This window comes from Cherax quadricarinatus, chromosome 22, assembly GCF_038502225.1.
Source record: "Cherax quadricarinatus isolate ZL_2023a chromosome 22, ASM3850222v1, whole genome shotgun sequence".
In the NCBI taxonomy this organism is placed as follows: Eukaryota; Metazoa; Arthropoda; class Malacostraca; order Decapoda; family Parastacidae; genus Cherax; species Cherax quadricarinatus.
Genome location: NC_091313.1, coordinates 41,492,626 through 41,510,058, shown reverse-complemented (window position 1 = coordinate 41,510,058; position 17,433 = coordinate 41,492,626). Strand labels below are relative to the sequence as shown.

At 45.9% G+C, this 17,433-nt stretch overlaps 1 protein-coding gene across 1 annotated transcript in view; it reads left to right on the top strand.

Moving 5' to 3' along the window:
• The window catches only part of LOC128689824 (beta-1,3-galactosyltransferase 1), a 957,133-nt gene that overhangs the window by 690,130 nt on the left and 249,570 nt on the right, over positions 1-17,433 (top strand). The window contains exon 3 of the mRNA XM_070087677.1: positions 17,167-17,294. Coding sequence (XP_069943778.1) covers positions 17,167-17,294 — 128 coding nt within the window. The remainder of the gene's footprint in view (positions 1-17,166; positions 17,295-17,433) is intronic.

Here is a 17,433-nt window from a genome sequence, read left to right as displayed (position 1 = left end):
ACTGCAGTGACTGACATGTCTCAACTGGGTATTGCAGTGACTGACATGTCTCAGCTGGGTACTGCAGTGACTGGCATGTCTCAGCTGGGTACTGCAGTGACTGGCATGTCTCAGCTGGGTACTGCAGTGACTGACGACATGTCTCAGCTGGGTACTGCAGTGACTGACATGTCTCAGCTGGGTATTGCAGTGACTGACATGTCTCAGCTGGGTACTGCAGTGACTGGCATGTCTCAGCTGGGAACTGCAGTGACTGGTATGTCTCAGCTGGGTACTGCAGTGACTGACGACATGTCTCAGCTGGGTACTGCAGTGACTGACATGTCTCAGCTGGGTATTGCAGTGACTAACATGTCTCAGCTGGGTACTGCAGTGACTGACGACATGTCTCAGCTGGGTACTGCAGTGACTGGCATGTCTCAGCTGGGTATTGCAGTGACTGACATGTCTCAGCTGGGTATTGCAGTGACTAACATGTCTCAGCTGGGTACTGCAGTGACTGACATGTCTCAGCTGGGTACTGCAGTGACTGACATGTCTCAGCTGGGTACTGCAGTGACTGACATGTCTCAGCTGGGTATTGCAGTGACTGACATGTCTCAGCTGGGTACTGCAGTGACTGACATGTCTCAGCTGGGTACTGCAGTGACTGACATGTCTCAGCTGGGTACTGCAGTGACTGACATGTCTCAGCTGGGTACTGCAGTGACTGACATGTCTCAGCTGGGTACTGCAGTGACTGACATGTCTCAGCTACAATCTAGAATGATTGGAGGAAGGTTAGGTTATGCCTAGTTTCTTGGATCAAGAGCCGTCATCGGCATCAAGGAACCTTGACGAATACCATCTATACAGTACAAATTTCTTTTGTTCAGTAAATATTTATCTAAACTTTTATGTGCTTCGATTTTTATTTTTGTAATGTCTCATTACTAATTTGTGAGGCGCAGGCGACGACCCTCACAACCATTAACTAATTTATTATTAAAAGATGACCAATGTCCGGTGAGGATATGTTTACTGAATGTTGTGTGTGACCTACTGAAGCTTCGTTGTGTCCTCCATGGTACTCCACTCATAATGTTGTGTGTGACCTACTGAAGCTTCCTTGTGTCCTCCATGGTACTCCACTCATAATGTTGTGTGTGACCTACTGAAGCTTCCTTGTGTCCTCCATGGTACTCCACTCATAATGTTGTGTGTGACCTACTGAAGCATCGTTGTGTCCTCCATGGTACTCCACTCATAATGTTGTGTGTGACCTACTGAAGCTTCCTTGTGTCCTCCATGGTACTTCACTCATAATGTTGTGTGTGACCTACTGAAGCATCGTTGTGTCCTCCATGGTACTCCACTCATAATGTTGTGTGTGACCTACTGAAGCTTCCTTGTGTCCTCCATGGTACTCCACTCATAATGTTGTGTGTGACCTACTGAAGCTTCCTTGTGTCCTCCATGGTACTCCACTCATAATGTTGTGTGTGACCTACTGAAGCTTCCTTGTGTCCTCCATGGTACTTCACTCATAATGTTGTGTGTGACCTACTGAAGCATCGTTGTGTCCTCCATGGTACTCCACTCATAATGTTGTGTGTGACTTACTGAAGCTTCGTTGTGTCCTCCATGGTACTCCACTCATAATGTTGTGTGTGACCTACTGAAGCTTCCCTGTGTCCTCCATGGTACTCCACTCATAATGTTGTGTGTGACCTACTGAAGCTTCCTTGTGTCCTCCATGGTACTCCACTCATAATGTTGTGTGTGACCTGCTGAAGCTTCCTTGTGTCCTCCATGGTACTCCACTCATAATGTTGTGTGTGACCTACTGAAGCTTCCTTGTGTCCTCCATGGTACTCCACTCATAATGTTGTGTGTGACCTGCTGAAGCTTCCTTGTGTCCTCCATGGTACTCCACTCATAATGTTGTGTGTGACCTGCTGAAGCTTCCTTGTGTCCTCCATGGTACTCCACTCATAATGTTGTGTGTGACCTACTGAAGCTTCCTTGTGTCCTCCATGGTACTTCACTCATAATGTTGTGTGTGACCTACTGAAGCTTCCTTGTGTCCTCCATGGTACTCCACTCATAATGTTGTGTGTGACCTACTGAAGCTTCGTTGTGTCCTCCATGGTACTCCACTCATAATGTTGTGTGTGACCTACTGAAGCTTCCTTGTGTCCTCCATGGTACTCCACTCATAATGTTGTGTGTGACCTACTGAAGCTTCCTTGTGTCCTCCATGGTACTCCACTCATAATGTTGTGTGTGACCTACTGAAGCTTCCTTGTGTCCTCCATGGTACTCCACTCATAATGTTGTGTGTGACCTACTGAAGCTTCGTTGTGTCCTCCATGGGACTCCACTCATAATGTTGTGTGTGACCTACTGAAGCTTCCTTGTGTCCTCCATGGTACTCCACTCATAATGTTGTGTGTGACCTACTGAAGCTTCCTTGTGTCCTCCATGGTGCTCCACTCATAATTATGTGCGACCTACTGAAGCTTCCTTGTGTCCTCCATGGTACTCCACTCATAATGTTGTGTGTGACCTACTGAAGCTACGTTGTGTCCTCCATGGTACTCCACTCATAATGTTGTGTGTGACCTACTGAAGCTTCCTTGTGTCCTCCATGGTACTCCACTCATAATGTTGTGTGTGACCTACTGAAGCTTCCTTGTGTCCTCCATGGTACTCCACTCATAATGTGTGCGACCTACTGAAGCTTTCTACTGAAGCTTTCTTGTGTCCTCCATGGTACTCCACTCATAATGTTGTGTGTGACCTACTGAAGCTTCCTTGTGTCCTCCATGGTACTCCACTCATAATGTGTGCGACATACTGAAGCTTCCTTGTGTCCTCCATGGTACTCCACTCATAATGTTGTGTGTGACCTACTGAAGCTTCCTTGTGTCCTCCATGGTACTCCACTCATAATGTGTGCGACCTACTGAAGCTTTCTTGTGTCCTCCATGGTACTCCACTCATAATGTTGTGTGACCTACTGAAGCTTCCTTGTGTCCTCCATGGTACTCCACTCATAATGTTGTGTGTGACCTACTGAAGCTTCCCTGTGTCCTCCATGGTACTCCACTCATAATGTGTGTGACCTACTGAAGCTTCCTTGTGTCCTCCATGTTACTCCACTCGTAATGTTGTGTGTGACCTACTGAAGCTTCCTTGTGTCCTCCATGGTACTCCACTCATAATGCTGTGTGTGACCTACTGAAGCTTCCTTGTGTCCTCCATGGTACTCCACTCATAATGCTGTGTGTGACCTACTGAAGCTTCCCTGTGTCCTCCATGGTACTCCACTCATAATGTGTGTGACCTACTGAAGCTTCCTTGTGTCCTCCATGTTACTCCACTCATAATGTTGTGTGTGACCTACTGAAGCTTCCCTGTGTCCTCCATGGTACTCCACTCATAATGCTGTGTGTGACCTACTGAAGCTTCCTTGTGTCCTCCATGGTACTCCACTCATAATGTTGTGTGTGACCTACTGAAGCTTCCCTGTGTCCTCCATGGTACTCCACTCATAATGTGTGTGACCTACTGAAGCTTCCTTGTGTCCTCCATGTTACTCCACTCATAATGTGTGTGACCTACTGAAGCTTCCCTGTGTCCTCCATGTTACTCCACTCATAATGTTGTGTGTGACCTACTGAAGCTTCCCTGTGTCCTCCATGTTACTCCACTCATAATGTTGTGTGTGACCTACTGAAGCTTCCCTGTGTCCTCCATGGTACTCCACTCATAATGTGTGTGACCTACTGAAGCTTCCTTGTGTCCTCCATGGTACTCCACTCATAATGTGTGCGACCTACTGAAGCTTTCTTGTGTCCTCCATGGTACTCCACTCATAATGTTGTGTGACCTACTGAAGCTTCCTTGTGTCCTCCATGGTACTCCACTCATAATGTTGTGTGTGACCTACTGAAGCTTCCTTGTGTCCTCCATGGTACTCCACTCATAATGTGTGCGACCTACTGAAGCTTTCTTGTGTCCTCCATGGTACTCCACTCATAATGTTGTGTGACCTACTGAAGCTTCCTTGTGTCCTCCATGGTACTCCACTCATAATGTTGTGTGTGACCTACTGAAGCTTTCTTGTGTCCTCCATGGTACTCCACTCATAATGTTGTGTGACCTACTGAAGCTTCCTTGTGTCCTCCATGGTACTCCACTCATAATGTTGTGTGTGACCTACTGAAGCTTCCTTGTGTCCTCCATGGTACTCCACTCATAATGTGTGCGACCTACTGAAGCTTTCTTGTGTCCTCCATGGTACTCCACTCATAATGTTGTGTGACCTACTGAAGCTTCCTTGTGTCCTCCATGGTACTCCACTCATAATGTTGTGTGTGACCTACTGAAGCTTCCTTGTGTCCTCCATGGTACTCCACTCATAATGCTGTGTGTGACCTACTGAAGCTTCTTTGTGTCCTCCATGGTACTCCACTCATAATGTTGTGTGTGACCTACTGAAGCTTCCTTGTGTCCTCCATGGTACTCCACTCATAATGTGTGCGACCTACTGAAGCTTTCTTGTGTCCTCCATGGTACTCCACTCATAATGTTGTGTGACCTACTGAAGCTTCCTTGTGTCCTCCATGGTACTCCACTCATAATGTTGTGTGTGACCTACTGAAGCTTTCTTGTGTCCTCCATGGTACTCCACTCATAATGTTGTGTGACCTACTGAAGCTTCCTTGTGTCCTCCATGGTACTCCACTCATAATGTTGTGTGTGACCTACTGAAGCTTCCTTGTGTCCTCCATGGTACTCCACTCATAATGTGTGCGACCTACTGAAGCTTTCTTGTGTCCTCCATGGTACTCCACTCATAATGTTGTGTGACCTACTGAAGCTTCCTTGTGTCCTCCATGGTACTCCACTCATAATGTTGTGTGTGACCTACTGAAGCTTCCTTGTGTCCTCCATGGTACTCCACTCATAATGCTGTGTGTGACCTACTGAAGCTTCTTTGTGTCCTCCATGGTACTCCACTCATAATGTTGTGTGTGACCTACTGAAGCTTCCTTGTGTCCTCCATGGTACTCCACTCATAATGTGTGCGACCTACTGAAGCTTTCTTGTGTCCTCCATGGTACTCCACTCATAATGTTGTGTGACCTACTGAAGCTTCCTTGTGTCCTCCATGGTACTCCACTCATAATGTTGTGTGTGACCTACTGAAGCTTTCTTGTGTCCTCCATGGTACTCCACTCATAATGTTGTGTGACCTACTGAAGCTTCCTTGTGTCCTCCATGGTACTCCACTCATAATGTTGTGTGTGACCTACTGAAGCTTCCTTGTGTCCTCCATGGTACTCCACTTATAATGCTGTGTGTGACCTACTGAAGCTTCTTTGTGTCCTCCATGGTACTCCACTCATAATGTTGTGTGTGACCTACTGAAGCTTCCCTGTGTCCTCCATGGTACTCCACTCATAATGTGTGTGACCTACTGAAGCTTCCTTGTGTCCTCCATGTTACTCCACTCATAATGTTGTGTGTGACCTACTGAAGCTTCCCTGTGTCCTCCATGGTACTCCACTCATAATGGTGTGTGTGACCTACTGAAGCTTCCTTGTGTCCTCCATGGTACTCCACTCATAAATTCTAATATGGTCAGCTGAGGATCAATTAGGAGGTAAGTATAGCGAGTCTTGTGTCTTGAACAACATGGCTCTTCACTTTGTCCTCCTCTGATTTCACTTTATTTACTATTACACTCTGGGTCCGGTTTGATAAAAAAATATTCACTTGCCCATTTTTCCAGTGTCGGAGGCATTATGTGCACTGTTACACCATGGTTGCAAAGTCATTGCACTACGTATGTATATTTAACTTGTCTTTCGATGCATTAAAGATTATATCGCAATGATCCAGCAACTGCCAAGAGCAGAGGCGACTTGTTCTAAACCCTTGTTGCCCGGGGTTGTTCAACAGGGTTGATTGAATGTGATTCACAGTTGTTGATAATGTGCGACGTTAGCATTATACCCCTGTAATTTTTCAGTTCCTTTACTACAGTTGCAAAACCTTCATAAGCTTCTGGGAACCTTAGCATGCTGACTGTCCAGCAACCTGGCACACACTGCTGCAGCTTCCCTCAGTCTATCCTGCCAAAAACTAAGCATGTTATTACAACCCAGGATTTCAAAGGCCTGTTATCCCAGGTGTAATGGGAGCAAAAGAAACACAGCAGAAAAAGTTTAGACTTATATTATCCTTCACCAATTTAGAACAGCAATATGTACACTATGTACAATAATAAGTATAGTGCACGTCACGGTAAGCAAGGCAGAAATAGAAGCCACAAGATAGCAGACCGTGCTCAACCAGCTCTAGAATGGGAATGACAAGGGCAGACAGGAGAGCGGTATCCACATAACCTCTGCGATTGCCAATCCCACCTTCTTATTGGCTAGAACCTGGTCACTAGTTGAACGACGGGGCCCCATCACCAACTCTTAGCAACCTGGTTCGCTGGTTGGGGGAGATAGCCTGTAAATGAGGGTGTGTCCATGCGCCGAATAAAGGTTACGTACTCTTTGCATGCCACACATGTTATGATTTTTTTGAGTCAGGTTGGATAGTGTTACGTGGGAAATTCTTGTTCATGAAAAATTCATTCGAATCGTCAGTCTGTAGATCGCTTAATAACTCAATGACACAGAGTTTTATTCTGAATTCAGTATTCCGATTATTTCTTTATTATCATTACTGTATATTCCACCCTGAGTGAGGACTTTATGCTAGATGTAATTTTTGCTCAGGATTTTTAGTAGAAGCAAAAATATTTTAAATTTCCTATAATTTCAGTTATGTTTCTTAGTTTTTTTTTCTGGCTTTCTTGTAATCTTGTAATCGATATAACACATTCAGTTTGAGCTCAATTTTCAAAATTTCTCTAACCGACGTTTCCTTTCGTGCTTCAATTATGTTTGATGTTCTTTGAGACACTTATCCGTTGTCTTCGCCTGTAAAGAGAGGGTTTGACAAGGTTAGGTTAACGATCTCTAGCTTTATTGACAAGCTATTTACAGATTAAGGATTCCTAACTTTATCGACTCTGTGTTTAGTGAACCACTAATCGGTCTGAGTATCGACGACCCAAATGATTTCTTCTTGAATGAGCCTCAAAACTCCATAAATGTATGCCAGATTTCCGACATTACCCTAACTCCGATAGATTTCGAAAAAGCCATTGACAACATGCCCATGCACTCAGCCCCGGGCCCAGACTTGTGGAACTCTGTTTTCATTAAGAACTGCAAGAAACCCCTCTCGCGTCCCCTAAGTACACTATGGAGGAGGAGCTTGGACATGGGTGAAATTCCAGTCACTTAAAACAACGGATATAGCCCCACTCCATAAAGGTGGCAGCAAAGCATTAGCTAAGAACTATAGACCAATAGCTCTGACGTCCCACATCATAAAAATCTTTGAAAGAGTGCTAAGAAGCAGGATTGCAAATCACCTGGATTCCCAAAATCTGCACAATCTAGGGCAACATGGGTTCAGGGCAGGTCGCTCCTGCCTCTCACAACTACTGGATCACTATGACATGGCCTTGGATGCACTGGAAGAAAATCAGAATGCAGATGTGATATACACAGACTTTACAAAAGTATTTGACAAATGCGATCATGGCGTAATAGCCCATAAAATACGTGCTAAAGGAATAACTGGGAAAGTGGGGAGATAGATCTTCAACTTCCTAACAAATCGAACACAAAGAGTAGTGGTCAACAGAGTTAAATCGGAGGCTGCCATAGTGAAAAGCTCTGTTCCACAAGGCACAGTACTCGCCCCCATTTTATTCCTCATCCTCATATCAGACATAGACAGAGATATACACCACAGCACCGTATCATCCTTTGCGGATGATACTAGGATCTGCATGAGGCTGTCATCTGCTGAGGACGCGGTTAACCTCCAAGAAGATATAAACAAAGTTTTCCAGTGGGCAACGGTAAACAATATGATGTTCAATGAGGACAAATTCCAACTACTCCGTTATGGAAAACTGGAGGAGATAATAACTAGAACAGAGTATACTACTGACTCCGGCCATACAATAGAGCGGAAAAATAATGTAAGGGACCTGGGAGTAGTAATGTCTGAAGATCTCACTTTCAATGATCACAACAGTGCCACGATCACAAGTGCAAAGAAAATGATAGGATGGATAATGAGAACGTTCAAAACGAGAGATGCCAAGCCAATGATGATCCTTTTCAAATCACTTGTTCTCTATAGGCTGGAATACTGCTGTACATTAACATATCCATTCAAAGCAGGTGAAATCGCAAATCTAGAGAGTGTACAGAGATCCTTTACTGCACGTATAAGTTCTGTCAAGCACCTTAACTACTGGTAACGCTTGGAAGCACTTGACTTGTACTCGTTGGAAGGCAGGAGGGAGGGATATATCATAATCTACACTTGGAAAATGCTGGATGGTCCCAAATATGAACACAGAAATCACTCTCTACGAAAGTAAAAGACTGGGCAGGCGATGCAAAATGCCCCCAATTAAAAGTAGGGGCGCCATTGGTATACTAAGAGAAAACACCATAAGTGTCCGGGGCCCAAGACTGTTCAACAGCCTCCCATCAAGCATTAGGGGAATTGCCAATAAACCCCTGGCTGCCTTCAAGAGAGAGCTGGACAGATACCTAAAGTCAGTGCCAGATCAGCCGGGCTGTGGCTCGTACGTTAGACTGCGTGCGGCCAGCAGTAACAGCCTAGTTGATCAGGCCCTGATCCATCCGGAGCCCTGGTCATGGACCGGGCCGCGGGGGCGTTGATCCCCGGAATAACTTCCAGGTAAGAGCTGTTACCTACATCAACTCATTTGAAAGCATTTTTATTGTTATGAGACATACAAGTAGGGAACAGGATGAAGTTGGAGCCATCTGTGGGTCAGCATTTTCATTTGATCAACTGTCTTTATCTCGTTGACATCATAATGCTGTACGAATGTGTTCCATACTCGAGTCATCCTGGGTATATATGATCTCAGATGAAGTGATGTCCTGGAGAAGGGTACAGCCAGAGTAAAGTTGCTGCTTTCTGCCCGTCTTGTGGTATAGAAGCTTGCTTCTCGCTGTACTCGAAGTGGATCCAAGTGTGGTACTTTGACAATATTGGCCTTGTAAGGCCAATATTGAAGGCTCTGCTGAAATGACAGATCTATCCATGACTGGTCCAGGCGAGAGATGAGACGTCTTGCTCTGCTCTCTATCTGTCAAGCAGTCGCAGATGAGAGGGGGGGGGGGCAGGCAAACCAAGAAAGTGGAGCATACTCAAGGTGTGAGCGTACTTGTGCCTCGTACAGAATCTTGCATCTTGCAACCCCTACTGTCAAGCAGATGCCAGATGCGGCGAAGTGCTGTAGGCTTCCTGGCTGCCTTGCAATCCCCCTTCCTCTCTCTCTCTCTCTCTCTCTCTCTCTCTCTCTCTCTCTCTCTCTCTCTCTCTCTCTCTAGTTTGCATTTTCTCTTCGTGTGTCGTAGGTGTGTGTGTCTGGAGGATACCTAAAGTGCCACCGAACTCATCCTCCAGAGAAACTGATTCAGACCCATATTGTTTATCTCGACTTTGCAGCATATTTCATTAAAGTCAAGACTTATTCGGCTCCAATTAATATTTTTATTGTTGAAGATAAATTTGTTGAATTCCCTCTCATGCCTGGTAGTGTTTCTCTAATCCAGGTTAGTGTGTTGGTCTGATACTGCTGTCTTGCTCACCATTATGTCCCAGACCAGATCCTCATTACTCGTGACAATAACGTTGAGAGTATGTGTTGGTCTGATACTGCTGTCTTGCTCACCATTATGTCCCAGACCAGATCCTCATTACTCGTGACAATAACGTTGAGAGTATGTGTTGGTCTGGTTGGTTCTGCTGTCTGCTGGCTTGATGTCAATTTATTACAGGAGCTTATTAGTTCGATTTTGTCAAACTGATAATTCAGACCAACTCTTCGTACATTCTAGATTCCGTTAATTAAAGTCACCTCGCAATAGCATATTTGGGGACAGATTTGATGACATTTAATATTTGCTGTGTATAACGCCCTTAAGGATTTCTTTTTAGTTATGACTTCTGAAAGCTGTTTTTAGACTGGCTAGTTTTGCATGGGGCAGTTTACCTGGAGTTTACCTGGAGAGAGTTCCGGGGGTCAACGCTCCCGCGGCCCGGTCTGTGACCAGGCCTCCTGGTGGATTAGAGCCTGATCAACCAGGCTGTTGCTGCTGGCTGCACGCAAACCAACGTACGAGCCACAGCCCGGCTGGTCAGGAACCGACTTTAGGTGCTTGTCCAGTGCCAGCTTGAAGACTGCCAGGGGTCTGTTGGTAATCCCCCTTATGTATGCTGGGAGGCAGTTGAACAGTCTCGGGCCCCTGACACTTATTGTATGGTCTCTTAACGTGCTAGTGACACCCCTGCTTTTCATTGGGGGGATGGTGCATCGTCTGCCAAGTCTTTTGCTTTCGTAGTGAGTGATTTTCGTGTGCAAGTTCGGTACTAGTCCCTCTAGGATTTTCCAGCAGTAGTTATATGATGTGTGTCTGCTGGAAAATATTTTATCTGATGCTGTTACTGCCTACCGAGTAAACTGTATTCCACGAAGGGTCTTCCTTCTTGGTTCATATTATCAGAATAGAATTCTGGTACCTATTTTCTCGAGTACATCTGCGTGGTAGCTTCAAAGATTTCATTCAGCAGAGCTGAACTACCATCCCTCAGGATGGTCTATCGTCGACCCAATGAGGAATGGAAAATTTACGATGACATCGCCATCAACACAAAGTGGGGTAACAAAAGTATTGTATTAAAGAGAGGTGAAAAAAGAGAGGGGAGTGGGAAGAAATTTGAGCTGCAATACATATCTAACAATACGATCATACAGTGAAATATAACAGTTCAGATTCATTGTTGTGATAATTTCTAGAAATGTTAAACTGCATTAGATGCCTAAAAATACATTTTTATGTGTGCCTTTTGAAAACAAACCCGAACATAATGGGAAAAAACCCTTCTCATGAATAATTCTCATTACATGAAGGATAATCCCAAATTAGTTGGATTTTCTTACATTACATTATAACTGTTCTCAGTTAATAAAGTATAACATAAATGAGATACGATGGGAAGATAGTAAGACCACCGAGAATGTAATCTGCATGCAGGTCTGTATCTCCATTATCCCAGGTCACTGTGCATGCAGGTCTGTATCTCCATTATCCCAGGTCACTGTGCATGCTGGTCTGTATCTCCATTATCCCAGGTCACTGTGCATGCTGGTCTGTATCTCCATTATCCCAGGTCACTGTGCATGCAGGTCTGTATCTCCATTATCCCAGGTCACTGTGCATGCTGGTCTGTATCTCCATTATCCCAGGTCACTGTGCATGCTGGTCTGTATCTCCATTATCCCAGGTCACTGTGCATGCAGGTCTGTATCTCCATTATCCCAGGTCACTGTGCATGCAGGTCTGTATCTCCATTATCCCAGGTCACTGTGCATGCTGGTCTGTATCTCCATTATCCCAGGTCACTGTGCATGCTGGTCTGTATCTCCATTATCCCAGGTCACTGTGCATGCTGGTCTGTATCTCCATTATCCCAGGTCACTGTGCATGCAGGTCTGTATCTCCATTATCCCAGGTCACTGTGCATGCAGGTCTGTATCTCCATTATCCCAGGTCACTGCATGCAGGTCTGTATCTCCATTATCCCAGGTCACTGTGCATGCTGGTCTGTATCTCCATTATTCCAGGTCACTGTGCATGCAGGTCTGTATCTCCATTATCCCAGGTCACTGTGCATGCTGGTCTGTATCTCCATTATCCCAGGTCACTGCTTGCAGGTCTGTATCTCCATTATCCCAGGTCACTGTGCTTGCAGGTCTGTATCACCATTATCCCAGGTCACTGTGCATTCAGGTCTGTATCTCCATTATCCCAGGTCACTGTGCTTGCAGGTCTGTATCACCATTATCCCAGGCCACTGTGCATGCAGGTCTGTATCTCCATTATCCCAGGTCACTGTGCATGCAGGTCTGTATCTCCATTATCCCAGGTCACTGTGCATGCAGGTCTGTATCTATTATCCCAGGTCACTGTGCTTGCAGGTCTGTATTTTCATTATCCCAGGTCACTGTGCATGCAGGTCTGTATCTCCATTATCCCAGGCCATTGTGCATGCAGGTCTGTATCTCCATTATCCCAGGTCACTGTGCATGCAGGTCTGTATCTTATTATCCCAGGTCATTGTGCTTGCAGGTCTGTATCTTATTATCCCAGGTCATTGTGCTTGCAGGTCTGTATTTTCATTATCCCAGGTCACTGTGCATGCAGGTCTGTATCTCCATTATCTCAGGTCACTGTGCTTGCAGGTCTGTTTCTCCATTATCCCAGGTCACTGTGCATGCAGGTCTGTATCTCCATTATCCCAGGTCACTGTGCATGCAGGTCTGTATCTCCATTATCCCAGGTCACTGTGCATGCAGGTCTGTATCTCCATTATCCCAGGTCACTGTGCATGCAGGTCTGCATCTCCATTATCCCAGGTCACTGTGCATGCAGGTCTGTATCTCCATTATCCCAGGTCACTGTGCATGCAGGTCTGCATCTCCATTATCCCAGGTCACTGTGCATGCAGGTCTGTATCTCCATTATCTCAGGTCACTGTGCTTGCAGGTCTGTTTCTCCATTATCCCAGGTCACTGTGCATGCAGGTCTGTATCTCCATTATCCCAGGTCACTGTGCATGCAGGTCTGTATCTCCATTATCCCAGGTCACTGTGCATGCAGGTCTGCATCTCCATTATCCCAGGTCACTGTGCATGCAGGTCTGTATCTCCATTATCCCAGGTCACTGTGCATGCAGGTCTGCATCTCCATTATCCCAGGTCACTGCATGCAGGTCTGTATCTCCATTATCTCAGGTCACTGTGCTTGCAGGTCTGTTTCTCCATTATCCCAGGTCACTGTGCATGCAGGTCTGTATCTCCATTATCCCAGGTCACTGTGCATGCAGGTCTGTATCTCCATTATCCCAGGTCACTGTGCATGCAGGTCTGTATCTCCATTATCCCAGGTCACTGTGCATGCAGGTCTGCATCTCCATTATCCAAGGTCACTGTGCATGCAGGTCTGTATCTCCATTATCTCAGGTCACTGTGCTTGCAGGTCTGTTTCTCCATTATCCCAGGTCACTGTGCATGCAGGTCTGTATCTCCATTATCCCAGGTCACTGTGCATGCAGGTCTGTATCTCCATTATCCCAGGTCACTGTGCATGCAGGTCTGTATCTCCATTATCCCAGGTCACTGTGCATGCAGGTCTGCATCTCCATTATCCCAGGTCACTGTGCATGCAGGTCTGTATCTCCATTATCCCAGGTCACTGTGCATGCAGGTCTGTATCTCCATTATCCCAGGTCACTGTGCATGCAGGTCTGTATCTCCATTATCCCAGGTCACTGTGCATGCAGGTCTGTATCTCCATTATCCCAGGTCACTGTGCTTGCAGGTCTGTATCTCCATTATCCCAGGTCACTGTGCATGCAGGTCTGTATCTCCATTATCCCAGGTCACTGTGCATGCAGGTCTGTATCTCCATTATCCCAGGTCACTGTGCTTGCAGGTCTGTATCTCCATTATCCCAGGTCACTGTGCTTGCAGGTCTGTATCTCCATTATCCCAGGTAACTGTGCTTGCAGGTCTGTATCTCCATTATCCCAGGTCACTGTGCTTGCAGGTCTGTATCTCCATTATCACAGGTCACTGTGCATGCAGGTCTGTATCTCCATTATCCCAGGTCACTGTGCATGCAGGTCTGTATCTCCATTATCCCAGGTCACTGTGCATGCAGGTCTGTATCTCCATTATCCCAGGTCACTGCATGCAGGTCTGTATCTCCATTATCCCAGGTCACTGTGCATGCAGGTCTGTATCTCCATTATCCCAGGTCACTGTGCATGCAGGTCTGTATCTCCATTATCCCAGGTCACTGTGCATGCAGGTCTGTATCTCCATTATCCCAGGTCACTGCATGCAGGTCTGTATCTAGATTATCCCAGGTCACTGGGCAATGCAGGTCTGTATCTCCATTATCCCAGGTCACTGTGCTTGCCGGTCCGTGTCTCCATTATCCCAGGTCACTGTGCATGCAGGTCTGTATCTCCATTATCCCAGGTCACTGTGCATGCACGTCTGTATCTCCATTATCCCAGGTCACTGCTTGCAGGTCTGTGTCTCCATTATCCCAGGTCACTGTGCATGCAGGTCTGTATCTCCATTATCCCAGGTCACTGTGCATGCAGGTCTGTATCTTCATTATCCCAGGTCACTGTGCTTGCAGGTCTGTATCTCCATTATCCCAGGTCACTGTGCATGCAGGTCTGTATCTTCATTATCCCAGGTCACTGTGCTTGCAGGTCTGTATCTCCATTATCCCAGGTCACTGTGCATGCAGATCTGTATCTCCATTATCCCAGGTCACTGTGCATACAGGTCTGTATCTCCATTATCCCAGGTCACTGTGCATGCAGGTCTGTATCTCCATTATCCCAGGTCACTGCATGTAGGTCTGTATCTCCATTATCCCAGGTCACTGTGCTTGCAGGTCTGTATCTCCATTATCCCAGGTCACTGTGCATGCAGGTCTGTATCTCCATTATCCCAGGTCACTGTGCATGCAGGTCTGTATCTCCATTATCCCAGGTCACTGTGCATGCAGGTCTGTATCTCCATTATCCCAGGTCACTGCATGCAGGTCTGTATCTCCATTATCCCAGGTCACTGTGCATGCAGGTCTGTATCTCCATTATCCCAGGTCACTGTGCATGCAGGTCTGTATCTCCATTATCCCAGGTCACTGTGCATGCAGGTCTGTATCTCCATTATCCCAGGTCACTGTGCTTGCAGGTCTGTATCTCCATTATCCCAGGTCATTGTGCATGCAGGTCTGTATCTCCATTATCCCAGGTCACTGTGCATGCAGGTCTGTATCTCCATTATCCCAGGTCACTGTGCATGCAGGTCTGTATCTCCATTATCCCAGGTCACTGTGCATGCAGGTCTGTATCTCCATTATCCCAGGTCACTGTGCAATGCAGGTCTGTATCTCCATTATCCCAGGTCACTGTGCTTGCCGGTCTGTGTCTCCATTATCCCAGGTCACTGTGCTTGCAGGTCTGTGTCTCCATTATCCCAGGTCACTGTGCATGCAGGTCTGTATCTCCATTATCCCAGGTCACTGTGCATGCAGGTCTGTATCTCCATTAACCCAGGTCACTGTGCTTGCAGGTCTGTATCTCCATTATCCCAGGTCACTGTGCATGCTGGTCTGTATCACCATTAACCCAGGTCACTGTGCATGCAGATCTGTATCTCCATTATCCCAGGTCACTGTGCATGCAGGTCTGTATCTCCATTATCCCAGGTCACTGTGCATGCAGGTCTGTATCTCCATTATCCCAGGTCACTGTGCATGCAGGTCTGTATCTCCATTATCCCAGGTCACTGTGCATGCAGGTCCCGGAGTAGGTCCTCATTGTTTCTAAATATAGGGTTTAAGATATGTCGTAATCTTGTTGGTTTAACAGTTTACTGGCTTAAGGAGAATTTTTGGCAAAGGTTTATTAATTGTGTTGTGTGAGACTTCCTCAAGCTAGCTCCAGCGAGTCTCTGGTATGGCAGTCCTTGTCACACTCTTCCATTTAAGATGTTTCAAATTGAAGTCTCCAAGCAGTAATATATTTTGGAACGAATCTGAAAGGTTTTCAAGACAATGTTCGGTATGCTATAACTGGTGTGTGAGCTTCTGGAAAGCTGTATCTGGGGGGTTTCATTGCTCGAAAAGTAGGTTCTGGTTTTCGATTTTGACTTTCAGATCTTCGACTACATTATTTGTATAGTTCAGTAACTCACTGCATATGGGTGACTCTTTAAAATACAGGCCATGAATAAACAGAAAAATAGACAGAGACTCGAATAATGGGCCTGGCACTTAGCAGATCTTCCTTTGTGCAACTGAGCTGTGAAGCTTTTGATAGGAAGATTTCACATATAGCACTTCTGGGACGTGCATGTGTGTGCAACTGTGCATTAGCAGCAACACTTGTGTGACTCTTCTGTCTCTTTCCACAGCCCCAGAAGTTTTCATGGTCCATAAACTTTGTTAACTTATAGCCCATAAACCTAAGATAAGTCGTTATTTTAAGTATATATTTATTTCAGACTAGAACCTGGAACCTACCACCATAGGAGCAAGGTACACAGTACCATGTACACCAAGCCAGACAACACAATACCATGTACAACAAGCCAGACAACACAATACCATGTACAACAAGCCAGGAAATACAATACCATGTACAACAAGCCAGACAACACAATACCATGTACAACAAGCCAGGAAACACAACTCTGATATGATGTAAATAGTTTGGAGAACCGACAAGTTGAAGAATGAAACATTTCTGCAACATTTGGGAAACTCATTGTGGAAACGTTTCGCCAGCCAGTGACTTCTTCAGTCCAGTACAGTGAATAGCAGTGGAAGACGAGGAGGAGTTTAAAGTAATCAGTCCTTCAACCTGGTATCTATGTGTTCAGTCCATCAATGTTTTCTCAAGATTGACAGACGGAACACATGGACTCCAGGCTGGGAGATTGGTTACCTCAAAGTCCTCATCTTCCACCGTTTTTCTCTGTATTCCACAATGAAGATTCCCAAACAGGCACAAGTATCTCATTCTTCACTCTGGTGTCCAGTGAACTAGACATTTTCACCAGAGCCTGTGACATTAACCAGTGGTACTAAGCCAGTGGTACTAACCAGTGGTACTAAGCCAGTGGTACTAGCCAGTGGAACTAACCAGTGACCATTCTTTATTTCCTCATCTGCATGCACTGCTCCACAAGAGACACTTGAATTCTTATAAATCACAGAACAAGCGAAATATTTACAATAATTTATCAGTAACTTAAACTACAGTAGTCCCCGCCCTCACCCAGTATAGGTGTTCCCTCCTTATATATGTTCTGTAGTAATTGGAAGCCGCACACCGGATGTCCCCAAAAAATTTCGTACATGAAAACATTCGCAGTCCACTAACTCGTGTTCTCTCTTCCACCAGAGTCCACATGGGTTGCCTGCAGCTCAAGCGATGGCTGTCGTTCCTGCCGGCCGCTTTCGTCGTCTATATTCTACTGCACTACCTCGTCTACCAGCCCGACCTCACCGGCCCTCACCCCGCAGTACTCGGTACGTAGTCATCATTGGGGATTCCAGCAGTTAGATGGTAGTGTACTCTTCCAGGACTTCCAGCAGGCAGATTGAAGCGTACTAGTACTTCCAGGCGTTCTAAGAAGCAGGTTTTGCTTCCAAGCATTAATAAGTAACG